Genomic DNA, 17,520 nt, shown 5'->3' with positions numbered 1-17,520 from the left:
TTTGTATATGTGAGGTAAGAATTAGAATTTTTATCCTGTTTTCTTTGAATTATATAAATACATTTTAAGAAAAATCTCTATTCTTTTGAGACTCTTCAAAACAGTGAAGATATGAAAAGATTCTATCACACATAAAAGAAAAAATATGAAGTTCTTTGCCTTTAATTCATCATATAATAATTTTCAAATACTGATGATATGGTTATATATGTATATTACATTATAAAGTCAGTATGCATTTTAAAAGCACTATATGGATTATGATTTTCTAAAAGTTATATGATTTTTTTTTTCTCTTAAAGTTTGCCTAACTGAAACCTTTAATAACAAGTGAGTGGTTTCAGTCTAACTTTACAATATAATTGGCAAACAACCAAATTATGTTCAAAGCTGATCATGCATTAAGCGTGTGCAGAAATTCTTATTTTACTGTAGTCTAGAGTTTCTCTGAAAATTTATGAAATTAATGAAAAATCAATATAGTACATATTTCAATTAGTTGATTCTATAATAAAATGAAAGGGATGGAAACTGAAACCCATTCTTTATTAAATTAAGATTTGCATAGTTTTTAGCACACATTTTTTTACTTTTTAACCAAAAATCACAGATTAATGTAAAAATTTTTATGGAATACTAGACATAAGATGATCTGATAAATTAATAAATTACTCCATTATTGTAAGATTAAAAGTTTATAATTATTCAAGACAAGTAATAAAATTAAAAGAATGAATAAATATGCACACTGTTTTTTGTGCATAACAGCTCTGACTATTGAATTTAAAAAAATAACAATGAGATCAATATTTAAAACCATACAATAAAAATGACACTGACAGCAGAGCAGTCATTAAAAAAATTAAAATAATTGTTATTTCAGTTTTTTTGAACTCATACAATTTTCAAGGTAATTTTTTTGAAGTCATATGGTTATATTTGTTTAAATAAAAGTAACATTTAAAGCATCATATATAAACTTTTTTTTTTTGTATCAACAAGCTTGATTAACCAGATAATTCATTATACTGTATTAATTCATTGATAACTTTCTGATTAACCAAAAAAAAAAAACCTTTCTTTAATTTAATACAAAAAATAAAATTTTAATGAATGATAGATTTTAATGCATAATACATTCAGTTTTTGAAAATGAGATGAAACAGTTAAATAGTTTTTAGAGTATAAACATTACTCAAAAAACAACATTTTTATGACTGATTAAAAATACAACAACAAATGCACATCATAATTTTCTAGATTAGATTCCAGATAAAAAGAAAACAACATACTCTTAAAAAAAAACTGGTAGAAAAAAATATACACATTAAAAATTGAAAATTTTACAAAAATGAGAATAAAACCATTTAGTGATAAAGCATAAAAACTACATACTTTAATTTCAAAGTAGGAAAAATAACAAACAGTAATGATATTAATGATAATTCAGTTTTATTTCAAATTCTTATATAAATAAATTGAAAGTGTTCAACAATATAAAGATTTTTGTTGTTACTCAATTGCATAATGATGGTGGTGCGTCGGAGGGAGATGGGGGATGCACAGGTGCCATTTATGTAACGGAGACAAAACATTAAGGCATTTATAATAACAATGCAAAATATAATGTTTGTGTGACATTTGTTAAGTTTCAGATGATGACTGAGGGTCTCAGGGCTAAGAAAAAACATATAATAGACTGGGCACTTACTTAACTCCACTATGTAACTGATCTCACTCTTTTAAATGAGCAATGCAGTTCTTATCTATTAAAACTTTAAACATTAGCCAATCAGGATATAGGATAAAATTCTGTACATAAATTTTCAAGATCAACATTTTGACCCAGATGGATACATGTAATTTATATAATAACATGTTTACAATTATTATAATTGCATTAGTTCTAAGACATTTATGATAACTATAATTCCGGTAATGTAAAATTATTCTTAACTTCAGTTAACATGATTTACAAATGCTATTTTTTAACATTAAGAAGAAATATGATTTAAAACAATAAAATAGTGGTAAAATTTCTAAATATTTCTTTATTAAGAGTAAGCCCATATTCTTATTAATATGTTTCATAGTTATTTGATAAAATCTCACTTTACTGGCTTTATGAAATGGGCACAAGGACTATATGGAATCAATAGAACTATGACTGTTATAACTGGTAAAAGTAGGTAGTAGACATGGAAACATGTCACAGAGTAGTGCCAATATGAATGTCTGCTGATGATAAAACAAATAACCATATTTGATTAATAATCTAAAAAATATCTATTAAGTAGAAAAGCCTCTAGGTTATTTATTAAGTGAAATATGGTTTAAAATTTGACCAATTAATAAAAATACTGAAACACTTAGGTTCTCACAAAGATAAGCAAATATCTTAAAAGAATTAAAATTTGCTTAGTGAAAATTACAATTTCAAAAGGAAGTTTTAAACAACAAAACTAGAATTGTATGTATTATTTTACTTTTAATTTGTCAACTTACAATATGCCCTTCATAATAAATAAAATTTCTCACAATTTAAAAAAAGAAATTCACAAGCTATATGGATAGATTGATACCCTCTTTTTTGTTAAAGATTATTTGGATTTCTTTATCATGGTTATAACATGAAAGAAATTAAAAAAAATAATTTAAAAAATAAATACAACAAATTGAGTATTACTATTTCGATAATTACAAATCAATCTCTCAGTAGTTCACTAATTTATATATATATATATAATTGGTAAAAATCCCCATTTATAAGTTATGTTGCAATCTAATTTGAGAAATATGACTTGTTCAATAACAATATGGCACATAATAAAAATAAAGTCTATTTATGATCAATAACATTAACAAACAATAACAATGGTAAAAACAATGCTTGAATAAGCGTTACATAACATAATGTATATATACGGCCTCATATTTATGGATAAAAACTGGAGTAAATGATGAAAATACCATCGAGAAGTTTCAATTTTTACTCAACCTAGACAGCTTCTGTAAAACAAGAAAAAATTTAGTGACTAACAATTTATTAGAATTACAATAAATTGAAGATGCTCATAACATATTTATTACAGGCAAACAATAAAATTACTGATTATTGTTATATTTTTAGTTCCTTGATATTTGACATTAAGTTAAAATATGCATACAAGCACATATAAATAATTTTTTGGATTTATTTGGTTTTCTCCTTCTTTGAATTCAAAATTTCATTCATTGTTCTAATGCTTTGATAACTGCAATTATTGTTTTGATTTAAAATTACAATACAGTTTCAATGCTAAACTTGTCAAATTGTTGCATAAATATAAGCTATATAGAAAAGCAGAAACAAAATTTTGGATGAAAAACATTAAATTCTTGTTTCGTAGGGTTGCTATAGAAATTTTAAAAATTATTCTTTGGAAAAATTGTATTACAGAGTATATCTATAAGATATTGTGACTTATAGACTCATTATTATCAGTTACTTTTTTTGAAGCCACTAATAATGTGCATTAACTGTTTTTATATTGACCCGACTCAACCAGCTACAGAAATTCTACTCTGGTGGATGGGTTTCCATTTCAAATGAGGGCTACAGGATGTAAAGCAAGAACATCCTTGGTGATAACTCATTTCTCATTATGCAGCCTTCATTTAAAATATAAAAGGATAGAGTTTGTGTGGTTGGTCAGGACAAATCGTTAGTGAAAAGTTAAATAAATTTTTGATTAAAACCTTAAATACAATCTATACAATGATACAAAGCTTTATATTGCAATAACAGAATTGCTGCTCTTTTAGAAGCCAAGGAAAATTTTTATTAAAACTTGTAAATAAAATCAAATTTGTAACAAAAAACAAATCTAAGTTTCAAGTTTTTTCCCAAATATTTTAACAATATTTTGGCACTGAATATTATAGCCAAAAGGCAATTGATGGGGTCTTAGCCCAAATGTTAACTGTGCATTAAGAGATAATGGATATCAAATGATTGATAAAAATATTAGTTATTTTAACATTTTAACTATGATTTTTTATTTGAAATTTAATTAAATCACACTGCATTAATATTTGCAAAAATTTAAATTTCCCATTTCTTCTTTGTGAATAAATATGGGGAAATTAGAGAATTCAGTATGGCACAGGAGAAAGTTGTTGAATTTGAACAGATATTGTAAACTCAATTTTATCAAATATCTGGAAATTAAAATAGACAATATATGTTGCAATGATACATATAGTTTGTAAAACTGCATTTACAGAAAATGTTAGGTGACTGAAGTTATGTGAACAAACAATAACATTTAAATATCATCAATGAAATAATATTTTGACAAAAAAAATTAATACACTATTTAAAATAAGGGGGGATATATTTTGATATATTAAAACAGAGGAAATATGTTTGGTAATAATTAGTTATAATTTTATTAAAATAAAATAGATATTTTTTTCCCAAATGTTTTTTGAATTATATTAAAAAAAAAAAAAAAACTGATGCTGAAAATAAACTTTTTAATCCAACTGCATTTTTTCTTTCTTTTTGAGCTAGGAAAAGTGCACAGGAAGTGGTTATAAACAATAATAATCTTCAAAAAGGGGGTGGGGAGCAGGCAACAAATATTAGTTAAAAATTTAAAAAGCAATAACCTAAAACTACAAGTTTTATATATGTGAAGAAACAAAGGAAAAGAAATGAAATAGTGCAAGAAATGTTACGCTTGTACATGTGTTAATGCTACACTTGCACATATTTTTGCACTGACTGCACTTAAGAAATTGGTGGTGCAATTTAGGAAATCAGCTTCCTTAATCACATTGCAACAATTTTTTTATTATTTTCCTACTTCTGGAGTGTTTTTTTTAATTAATTGCATTTCATTAAAAATAAATAAACAAGAAAATTCCACTATTTTTTTAATTAAATTTCTTTATTGCCACACATTAAAAATTTTTAGGTCATTCAAGTTCACCAATATTCCCTGTGGGAATATATTTTACTAGCTGATTCACCAGGAATATTGATTGTGTCTAATATTAATTAAATTCTTTATGCATAAAATGATGTAAGTGATCCTCTCCATGAAATACTTTTTAAGCATCAAATTATGATAGGCATTAAAACTGTATTATTTTAATAGTACTACACTTGTTCTGTTAATTGCGTACATGGACCTTCCTATTGGAGTCTATGCTCACAATTTAATATCACTGTAATGAATTTAAAAATTTAAGACAGGGTATTATGCTTTAATTTTTTCCTCTCCAAATATGCAGTATTGTAAGTTGAATATTTCTTCATTAGCTTTCGAAAATGGAAGAAAATCTTGTGATTAAATAGCTGATGAAACAATGAAAATGGTTTGAATTTAGTGACAATAATAAAATTTATTGCTAAAAATTATGCTAAAAATGTGATAAAATTTACATTAAAATTATATAAAAAACAAATTAGTATTCTTAAAAAACTTTTCAAATTTTAAATGTAGTAAAAATCTCATTTAAATTTTAACTAGCTAAAATTTTATACAATAATGAGAGGCACATTTTTAACCTTTAAATATATCCCTCTGAATTTTAGTTTTAGACAAAATAATCTACACTTTACAGTAAACAATATATTATATGAGGAATTAAATGTAAAATTCATGCTACTTTATTATGAAAAAGATAAATAAATGTAATAAATAAAAATTATTTTGTCCAATTAGAAAAGAATCCTATTTTTTATTCAATTACTTTATGCAATACTTTCAAATAACTTTTTTCATGAATTCACAGAATACAATAAAATAAATCTGAATTACAAATATTAGATTTTATCCGGGTTAGCTCACCTCTATGATTGACATGTCTAAGCGATTGTAGCCTTTAGATAAGACATACTGTATAGTCGTACTTGTATCAGCCGATGATGATGTAAGAACATGCCACCATTTAATTGTTCTATCAATCTCCAACAATGTTCTAAAATTGTTGAAAAAAATTTGTTTTTTTTTCTATTTTATCCAAATTATATTAAAAATTTATTTTTCATTCTGATACAAAATTAAAATAATAAGTTGATTATAATATAATTAAAATAATTACTGTGATAATGTATAATCAATATAACTTACCCAACTATAACAGGAAATATAGGTCCTGTAATAGGCAGTATTTGAACCTGTTGATCAATATTTGCTAAAAGGCAACCCTAAATAAAAGGAATGATATTTTTATTGTTTTTGAGGATCTAAGTTTCAAATGCATTATATGATATTTAAGGAAATCATAATATCTGTTAGTTCATTTATGAAGCAAATATATAATGCATACCGTATATGTTGGTCCACTAAAAGAGCAGTCTTTTAGATTCAGAATGCACAAAGAAGGCTGCAGAAAGGGGAAAGAAGAATTTTACTATTATATTTTTTGTAATGTCACAACAAAAACAATTTAATACAAACAAAATTGGTCAAAATAAGAAACAAAACAATAAAACAAATGTGATTTTATAGCATGCAAGACTGTTAACTGCAGAGAGTTCTAACATATTGTTTCTTTACAAAATCTAATAATAAAGGCTGTTTTAAATTCTTATGTTAATTATATAAGAAAAGTAAAATATCAAGTCTTAAAACTAACTTAATGAAATTAAAACAAATGGTCACAAAACTAAGTGGTAAATATTTTAGAGCATTGAGAAAATAATGATGAAAAATATTTCAAATAAGAGACAACAGACAAATTGTCTCTAGCACAAGGAAATTTTTTTTGATGGGTCATAAAAAAAAAGTTTAATGAATCAAACAAAATTATCAAAAGTTAAATACAATCATGGGTACTTTTCAACTTAATGTCCTGTACCCTCTTCACAAAATTTGCTCACCATTGATATGAGATACACGTTAGAGCTTCTTGGAAGCTGGTCAAGGTTCCTAAGATAAGGAATGATTATTTTTATCAGTTATTTATCCCCCCCCCTTTTTTTTTGCATCACTTAGGCATAAGTTTTCTAAAATTTCTTTTAAAGAAAGAATATGGAGCTGGAATGTCTAAATGAGCATTGCAAACAAACAATTTTGCCATGCAGTTTTGCCAGTTGATTGCATGATATTCCATAGGCTGAATGTCTGGCAACCTATACTTTCAGAATCATGCAATAACTCAAAATAATAATAATAATTTAAATAAATCAAATTTGGCTTGTGATTTTGTGACAGCAATTGTAATTCTGTGTCAAATGTGTTTTCAATTGGTTAGGGGAAAACATGTTCACATTAGTTAGATAATATGTGAGAAAGTTTTTTTTTTTGGGTGTGGAGGGTGGATTATTCTTGATCGTTTTAAAGAGGGTGTAGGAGACCTGATCCACTGATAGACAAATGGTTGACTCTTCATGCCAATTATGTTGAAAAGTAATCATTATTTTATATAAATTTTGGTAAAATTCATTTTTTTTTTGCTTTGTTTTTTTATGGTCCCATGGAGCCCCAAGGGGGGGGGGGACCAAGGCTTTTATATAAACTGAGTTTGATAATAATCAAGATTTATAACAATTATAAATTTAAATGGTCTAGAAGAGCAACAGATACTAACAACTATTACAAATATCCAAATGACAACATGTCAACAGTCCTAAGGAATGATTACTTTTATAAGTTATTTATTTTCTTCTTTTTTGCTTCACTGTTTTCCTCGTGTTCTGAAAAACTGCATTTCATGATATTGGCTTTCTTTATTATGTTCAGAACAAGAAACATCAATTGTAACAGCTCCATACCAATTAATACATAATAAAATATTTAAAAAGATGTTAACTATTTAGTAATTATAATAAAATTCAAGGAGTACAAATAAATTCCATATGATTTAATAACAATACTTACTAAAATTTCCATTGGAAGAATTTTCTCAATTGGGTGATTATAAAGACAAATGTTAACAACAGCTAATTTAGTAAAATCTTCCTTTTTTAAAGGATCTTGTCTATGTATATCCACAAATAAAACTTCACTGAAAATGAAGTACACAGATTATTTAAAAAATAGATATTATTACAAGATGCTTTTTCATTCCCACCCAAATGTAAATGAGTAAATATTCTGAATAATTATTACATGGTTAGTAATATGCATTAAAGTATCACAATTTAAATAAATTAATATAAGTGTAGAATTTGAGATAATAATTATTGATAGAATTGTAAATATTGCTTAAATTTTCAAAATGGTTTGGGAGTATTCATTTTCAGTGTCTACTCTATAATAATACAATTATAATTAGTACTAAATTAATTTCATTTTTGGTAAAGCCCACAAAGGGAATTACACCACAAGTCCAATTCAAAGGAACTTGATGCTTCTGTTTTGCTTTAGCCACATGCTCAACAGAATTTCAGAATTAATTTATAGTTGAAATTAAACAATATCTAAATTATAACAATAATAAATTTATCAATTCGTTTCAGTTATGAAGTTGTGATTCATGAATCACTTGATTAAAGCGTATATACATTTCTAAGAGAACACTTCAAAACGTTATGATATCCTTCTATGTTTTTAAAAGTTTTTTTTAAAACTTAATTATCTTCAAATTATATATACAAACATTTAATTTTTTTTTAATTATTAAAAATAATTGGAGGAATAAAGAAAAATAAATATTAAATTATAGAAAAACAATATTAAAAAGACAAATTCCTCAGAAAAACAAATATTAAATAAAGTGATAAAGAAGACAATGATAATAATTTATTCCTCCAGTAAAAAACACCTAAAATGCTTTTTTTTGTTAAATAATGATAAAAATAGAATGTAATAAAATAACGGGATGAACAAAATGAAAAAAGATAAGGGATTTTATTAAAAAAATACTTGATTACATAAACAAGTAATTCAAAAATGAACATAAAACACACAAGAGAAAATTCCAAATGTGTAATTCCTCAAATTACAAAGAAATAAGTGGATTTCTCAAATTAATTGATTCAATAAGAAAATAAGGGAACAGATCAGAGTAATAAAATAACTTACAGAAATTATATTAAACAAATGCAGAGCAGTATATATCTCGCACAGTTTTCGAAGAGTGGAAAAGACTTAATTACAGACTTTGAATAAATACTCACTCTTTTCTTCTTGGTATGAAAATGCTTAAAGCCTTTACAAAATCTTGAGCAAGATGAAGAAGCTGTGGAATTGATATTACAACAATAGGCATACGAGTTAAAACTGCAAACAACAATCTTCGTGTATCACTGAAAATTTTTAAAACTTGCAGGAATGATTCTTCAATACCTACATGAATAAATATTTTATAACATCTACAGATTTATTATATGTAACTTTAAAATTAAATTTATTTAATAGAAAGAGAACTATTAAATATCAGGTAGAAAAATTATGATCATACTAATAGAAGTGCTTATAATCAGTAACTAAGAGGTATCAAACAGCTGAATTTTGCAAGTTACAGATTTTATCTAAAATTATTATGTTACGATAGATGATGAAAGAGGTAAATTACAGAAGTGGTATGTGTCACTAATTTAGCAAAGGTGATCAATTGTGATAACTTAATTAAAAATATTGAAATTCTGCTAATGCTAGGCACTTTGAGCAAACAATTCTATAATAAATTAAATATATTTTAATTTTTTTATTATAAGTTTCATAATAATAATATATAATAACAATAATTTGAACTTAATTTTGTACTAAACACATCAGTTTTAGAAATTTGTATATATAATAAGATATTACATTTTCTATACTTTCTTCAGAAATAAACATGATAGTGATTTTTATTTGGGATTTTAGATGTGGCATGTAGTTTTTTGGGATTAATTAATTTAACTAAGCAATAAATGTAAACATGTATTAAACCAGAAGTGGTTAATATTATTGATTGCTAACTTTTATCTTAAATCAAATCTCTATGATTTGTCTCAAGAAATGCTTTGAAAGCATTAGTTCACTTAACCAAAAGAAAAAACGACTTTTACATGTCTAGTTTTCACTAAGCTCAATTTTAATGTATTACAATAAAATATCCCTTCCATATAGAGAATTTAATCATTAAGTTAAAATAAAAAAATGTTTATGATTTGGAATTCGTCAAACTTATAATAAGCGATTAATAATAATAAAAATATAATTAATTTTAAAAAAAGGTCAAAATTTTTGTAGAGGACTTAATTACAGCAATAATTAAATTACTAAAATTTTATTCCAATTTAATACTTACTTTTCTAGATATTTTGCTTATTCATTTGCATCTGGTTCAGAAATTAATTGAACAAAATATAAAGGCATTATGATTATCTTAACTACACCTTACCAAATAAGATTTCATTCACAAAAACACATATTATAGAATGCAAAAGCTATAGTCAAAAATTGTCTGAAATACTTATTAGATAATAAAAATAATTTGTATTCAACAAATAAGAAAATTAAAAAAAAAAAAAACCCACAAAAATATGTACCTTACAAGCACATCATATTCAAATATATTTTACACAAGCACAAAAATTTATTAACTACATTACATACACTCAGTATTATCTATATTGATGGTATACTCAAATTATTTATGTCAGATGCCATCATATAGCATATTATCATCTCAGCATTACTGGAATATGTAACAAAGCAATCTTGTATCATTACATATATTATTAGAGAAAGCATATTAATGGTGAAGACATTATCTTTCACACACATACCTGGCAATGCTGTTATGAAAAATTACAAGTTTGTAATAAATACAGGAAAAAATAAAAGTATAATTAATATTTTGATTGTAAAATATTTAATATGCCTTATATCAAAGTCAAAAGTTGATAAAATTATAATCTATATGGTTATAAAAGGATTTATGTTATTAGAAGCATTTTTCTTAAATTTTATACATTAAATAATAATATAAAATTTTTAAGGAAAGAAAATTTATACCAAATGGAAACCAACAATATGAAGTCTTACAAAAATTATATAAAGTATTTAATTTAAATTTAAAAAAAAGTCTTATTTAAAAAATCTTAACTCAAGCATTACCTGGATTTTCTATTTTAATGAATTCTATGATATCCCATATTGTATTTACAGGCCCTATGTGTCTAAAAAAAGAAAAAAAAAAAAAAAAAAAAAATCAGAATATATAGCAATGCACACTGAATTTTTACAACAGGTATATGACAATAAGATATGGAGAGGAAAATAAAGCACATAACTTTTAAAATCAATTTATTTCAGGATAGAAGGAATAATTATTTTTAGTAAATATAAAATGTTCCAAAATATAATAAAAAATTAAAATGGATAAAGCTCAGAAAATTAGAAAATTCAACTAACTCATCATATTTCACAACAACTTTATGGATTGTCAAGATGATTTCTAACCTTTGACCAATTTTTCTGGTTGATTTTAAAAAATTATTACAATATTAATAAATCTTCAAACAATTATTGTACGTCTGTTTATCCGTTATTTCAACTATTTGCTTAAAACTATACTAAGTTATATCTTTGATATGATGTTTGACTATAATACACCTAATGATATCTGGTGAGATTAATGTGAATTTTGTTTCTGCAGTTTTGTTTAATATTTTCACTTTTTCTTAACTAATTCGTATCTTATCAAATATTTCCAAGAAGAATAATAATGTTTCATTTAATTTAAATTTGCTTATATTTGGTATTCATTAAATTGAGATAATTCTTTCTTTTACAAAATCTATTTAATCTACAAATTCATAATTAATTTACCCCCAGTGAAAATTATTTGAATGGAAATGAAGTTGGACATATAACTACACAAAACAGGCAAAATATGAAGAAACAGGGGTGTTTGTGGGACCCCAAAAAATCCCCTGAAACTTTTACGGACTTACTACCGGCATTTTGGAGTTTCGAGAAGGGGGAGGGGGGAATGAAAAATTACAATTATGAAGTATTGAATGACCTAATTATAAAAGTTTAATGAATTACTTTTTTTGCAAAATTAATAACTATAAATTTTCAAACATATAAACTACTACATTTTATGTAAATATTTTAAATTACCTGAATTAATTCTTTTAAAAAAAATTATCTAATTTCTGCTGCTTTTTTTTATTTTCTGATGTTTGTGGGCTTGTCTTTCTTTTGTGGTGAACTTCATAATTGCAGGAAGGTTGACTTTTATTTTCCTCTTTTACAGTTGAAGAAATTTCCTCGAGAACAGCACATGCAGAGGTAGAAGCAGTTTGCTTTTCTGCTAATGTAGAAGGTTTTTCAGAGACTTTTATAGGTGACTCATCTGAAATACATGTTTTTAAGTCCTCTTGATATGTTTTCCAACTTCTGTTCATATTCAGTAAGAGATCTTTGTGAATTGGATCAGTCATTGGATTCTTTGAGCCATATTTTTCACATGAGGTTTCTTTAGAAGCCATTAAATCATATTTAATAGTCTGCACTGCATCTAGGGAATCAATTTTAAGAGAGGTTCTATAGTCAGTGACAAGTGTATCCATTAAGTTGAATGCACTTTCCACTAATGGGCCATGGAAGCAGCTAAGGCAGGCTTTGACCAATTTAGTCAATGTAGGATACTTATAATCATTTGTGAAATCATCTTTTAAATTAAAAACTTTAGACCAATTGTACACTTGACTTGATTTCCACTTTCATCAGATGTGTAGAGCATTTCTTTGGTGATATCAATATCACTCTGGTATAACCTTATTTCAGCTTCTACTTTTGTCTTTTCACTATCACTAAAAATATGCGACATAAAAAATGATAATTTTTCAAAAGCTAATATTGTGCTGGTTTTACCTCTTAGCTCTGGATCTAATGCTGTAAAACTAATTAGACATGAATTTTTAAGGGGTAATTTCTGTTTCATATGCTGAAATTTCAAAGTGAAATTCTCTTGCGTACATAAATAAAAAAATATTTCAATAAGCGAAACGAAAAATTTACACGTGCATCAATAAATGAAACGAAAATTTTACACAGCGGAGAAAAAAAAGTTGCGAAGCGATCAATGACAAATAGCTAATACGGCGAAAAACCCCCCTTCTCTACTTATTGGCGCCACCCCAGGAGAGATAAGACCTTTGAACCCAGAGTCACGTGATCGCACATCTGGTCGAACGAAGTCTCTCCTTTTTTTTTCTGCTGCGCCTACTTGCCGAAAAGAATCCAGAAGAGAATGTCCGAGAACCGGGGGAATGAGTCATAACTCGCAATAAGGAAAGAACAAAAAAGAAGTTTTTTTCCCCTTTTCACGCATTATCACTGCCTTTGGAGAAAGAAAGGAAAAGTTTTCACCACACACACTGACCTTGCGTTTTCTGCTTTCAAAGCAAACAAAATTACCCAGATCAAAATAAATAATTCATTATTATTCCTACTTCCTTTTGAACGACGATCCCCGGAATTTCCGGGTATCGAAGTTCAAAATCCCCGGAATTCCGGGGTTTCCCCGGAGCACAAACACCCCTGGAAGAAAAATACAACCCTTTTTTTTCAGCCAAAAATTTATACAGTAAATAACACCAAGGCAATTAACATTTCATATTGACAGCTTTATAATGAGGACAGCACTAATGAGGAAAATAAATAAATAAAAGCTACATGCTAATGGCTAAGTAACTTTAATTATTCCATACATCAGATATTATTTAATTTCAAATTAAGTCAATTTAGAGAAATCCTGGTTTAATGCTGATGCTTGTACAAAAAAAAAAAAAAAAAAAACATTTAAATAGTCATAATACTTTCAGAAAATTTTAATACAACTCTAAATATTTTTTTACTTATACAATAAGAGAGAGAAACTATATATTTCTTACAGTATTATTCTATTTTTATATATTCTAGAGGAATAGTGTTGAAAATGGTGGGAAACTATAAGCTGCAGTAAAACGTTCTCACAGTCAGATATGATACAAGCTTGAGGTGAGGGAAAAAGAAAAATCCCTACTACGTAAAATAATGATTTGGGCTGAACATAAAAACTGATAAGTAAAGAAAGTATGATTAATTGAACAAAAAAAGAATAAATTTATAAAAAAAAATGCATGAGATATTAAAAATATTGTCAAATTATTACATAAAAAAATAATCAATCCCAAGAATAATAAAACTCAATTCTGAAATCTATGTTCTACTGAAAATGTGTCATGCGTGCACATTTTTAGAAACAACTTCATAAATGTTAGGGAATTCAATCACTCTCTTTTATTTGTCTTTTTAGTTTCTCAAACAATGCAACAAAAATAATATTAAAAAAAATGCAAATACACATATGCATGCACAAAAACAAAATAATTCAAACTCATTGCTTCATCTTCGAAGAAATTACCCAGACTAATGAGTAGAAGTGTTCCATTTCTATTCCCTATTTATATATTTAGAAAGAAAACTTGAGAGAAAGTAGCCAAACGGTAAGAATATATCTCAAAGCAAACACCAACTCAATTCAAAACAAGAAATCTGATGGACCAAATAAAAACTGTTTTAAACAGCCATTATGGTAAAAAAATGTGAAAGAGGAAAATGTCAAAATGCGACAATATTGTACTTTAATATCAAATATTTTTATTAAATAAATGTTAAAAAATGCATAACTGACTTTAAAAAATATCATTTATAATAAATAAAACTTCTCAAAACTTTATTTCCTGCTCATGAATAACAATAAATTTTACTGTATTAGTAAAACTTAAAGAATGTTTAACTTACCCGCAGTTTCTATCATTTACTTCATCCATACCTAAATAAATAAATAAGTAATAAATTAAAATATTCATATACAATATAAAGAAACACAAATAAAAAGTACAAAAATATACCACATAATTTTTCTAAGCAATTGATTTTAGATAAAAGATTTGTATCAGGAAATTGCTGAGGCCCACTAGAGTAAAATTTTGTGAAATACAAATATAATTTTCATTAATATGGCCACTAATTAAAAAAAATAATGCAAATAATTTGAAAAAAACATAATAATATTTTGAAGAAGATTTTGTTTCATTGTTCCATTTTTAAAAAAATCTATGTAATCCTCAAATAAATTAAAAAGTGCAAAAATATAAAAAGAATGTATATATATATTAAAAATTACTATAACTAATAAGCTTGTTTAACTAAAATGCTAATGAAAAACATACATTAAAGAATGAATATAAAAGTAATGTATAATGTATAAGATAAGTAATGCTATTGACGAAATTGATTTATTAAACTTTAAAGCAGAGTCATATTTTTTCATTGCAGATTTAACAGACCTTCATATATTTAATAGAAAAAGTACTAAAAGAAAATTTATTAAAAAACCAAATATGATAACAAAAAGAAACAATAACTGCACAATATACATACTTAAATAGCCACTACTATGAGATGAGCCAGAATAAAATTCAGATGAATTTGAAAAATCTTGTGATGAACAATAGGATACATTATTTTTATCTGTAGAGCTAAGCGCATTTTTGTTTCTACAAGAAAACATAAATAAAATCAGTTATTAAACTAAAAAGCTTTTGGTATATCAAGAGCATTTATCTCATATACAAATATAAAAGAAAACATGCAACAAAATTTTAAATACTCACTTATCAATAAAGCTCAAAAGTAACTTTTCAAAAGTATGGTCCAAACAATTAAAATATTGTTTACTTTCTAAGGAAAATGTATAAGGGATTTTGAAAGAGGACAGTACCTGGAAATTGGAAATAACAATAATAATAAAATTAACACAAATATCTTTTATAATGAAAAGACATAATTAACAATGTAAATAAAAATAACTTGATAATATAGTAATTACACAATCTCAGTTTTCTATTATTGCTTCATTCCAGTTATTAACAATAAAAAACTATACAAAAATAAATGCTCCTTTTTTTCAGGATCATTTTTAAAACAAATTATAAATCAATACTTATGGATTACTATGCATTAATCACAACAAACTTGATAAAATGAAATTTTACTAATATTTTATACATTATTCTAACAAAAATTATATATATTAAATGAAATGAAGCACAATTTAAACTTACACATTTTGTACTTTGGAAATCTTGTATGGAATGATATCTATTTAGAGAAAATAAAGAAAAAATTATCATTTTAAAAACAAATCTTTATCACTTTTTAATTTCAAAAACTGAGGAATAATAAATATCTATGTAGAGTAAATGTTGGCTCATGTTAATTTTTTATGAATATTAATTGCAAACAGGAGTTCATTTATATAATTTATAAATATAATAAAAATTTTTCCCAATGTAACCTTTGTATTCTAGATGATTCTCTTTGGTACAATTCTACATCATTTTGATATTTTTGGTATCATCAGTTTTTTTAAAAAATACCATATAATTATAAGATGGCAAGATTGAGTTTTCAGATAAATTCAATCATATTTTTTAAACCTTGGAGAATTACTTTTCCGAGGGAAAATGCTTAAACATGTTATTACAGGAACATGCTATCCTTCTATGCATTTATCTAATAGGAAAATTAAAATGTAATTTCAATGCATAATAAAGCATGAAAGATAATATCTGTGGATGCCATTAATCAAGGTTTTATTATTTGAATAAAATGTTACCTTTCACCCTTCAATGAAAAATATATAAAATAATTACAAATTTCATGAAAAACCTTCTTTTTTATTTGCTATTGATGAATACAATCTTTGTATCAAAATATCAGGAGTGGCATATAAAGTAATTAAAATTAAAGTCCTATTTTGCCATAAAGTTTTAATCATTAATTAATTACCACCATTAATTAATTAAATGATTTAAGCCTTAATTAATTAATCTAATCATTAATTGTTTAATGATTTATGTAAGAATTTTTTTGTAAGCCATTAATTTAAAATTGATGTTTGCATTACTATACATATTTGAATAGTCTAAAATGAGATAACATTATAAAATGTATGGAGCTATTTTTGCATAGATAATTATTTTATTTATATTTATTAATGTAATATGTCAAAATGATTTTTTTACATACTACTAATGAAAAATGAGAATTTATAAGTGTAATAAAAAAGCTAAAATTTGTAACTTACTGAGTAGATAATGTAAGACAAGCTCCAAAATGAAGTATAACACCTGAAAAAATAATTGTGCACACAAATAATTAATGTTAAAATTCAAATACATTTTAGTGAAACACAAAACACATAAGCATTTTTAAGTGTATATTATACAATTATTCCCATACTACTGTAATTTATAAAAATGCCTAGTTATAATGAGTTAGGATAGATAGTTCATAGAAGAAGTACAAATGTGCTATTTGTTATTTTATCGTGATTATAAAAACAATCTTCAAACAGAAACTGTTTTATGATGGTAGACATACACTGAGTGGCCAAATTATTAATGCCACCTGATAATTTTATACAAAATGAGCTATTGCATCACAGTGTTGCCGCTAGAGAGCGAGATATCCACAAAAAGGGAATTCAAGGCAAGTGAACCATCAATTGCATTGAATCATGCATGGAGAT

At 25.4% G+C, this 17,520-nt stretch overlaps 1 protein-coding gene across 4 annotated transcripts in view; it reads right to left on the bottom strand.

Moving 5' to 3' along the window:
* Nucleotides 1–1,155: 1,155 nt before the first annotated feature.
* Nucleotides 1,156–17,520, bottom strand: part of LOC129975192 (uncharacterized) — a 30,881-nt gene continuing 14,516 nt past the window's right edge. For all 4 annotated transcript variants that reach the window (XM_056088175.1, XM_056088172.1, XM_056088173.1 and 1 more), the window contains exons 12-23: nt 17,077–17,119; nt 16,052–16,088; nt 15,602–15,708; nt 15,369–15,484; nt 14,727–14,757; nt 11,046–11,107; nt 9,116–9,284; nt 7,875–8,001; nt 6,322–6,378; nt 6,123–6,199; nt 5,841–5,970; nt 1,156–3,009 (exon numbers count right to left, since the gene is read on the bottom strand). In XM_056088175.1, the coding sequence (XP_055944150.1) occupies nt 2,983–3,009; nt 5,841–5,970; nt 6,123–6,199; nt 6,322–6,378; nt 7,875–8,001; nt 9,116–9,284; nt 11,046–11,107; nt 14,727–14,757; nt 15,369–15,484; nt 15,602–15,708; nt 16,052–16,088; nt 17,077–17,119 (983 nt within the window). In that variant the 3' untranslated portion in view covers nt 1,156–2,982. The remainder of the gene's footprint in view (nt 3,010–5,840; nt 5,971–6,122; nt 6,200–6,321; nt 6,379–7,874; nt 8,002–9,115; nt 9,285–11,045; nt 11,108–14,726; nt 14,758–15,368; nt 15,485–15,601; nt 15,709–16,051; nt 16,089–17,076; nt 17,120–17,520) is intronic.

The sequence above is a fragment of the Argiope bruennichi genome, chromosome 7 (assembly GCF_947563725.1).
Source record: "Argiope bruennichi chromosome 7, qqArgBrue1.1, whole genome shotgun sequence".
NCBI lineage: Eukaryota > Metazoa > Arthropoda > Arachnida > Araneae > Araneidae > Argiope > Argiope bruennichi.
The sequence above is the reverse complement of the archived record's forward strand: the minus strand, read 5'-3'. Positions and strand labels throughout refer to the sequence as shown.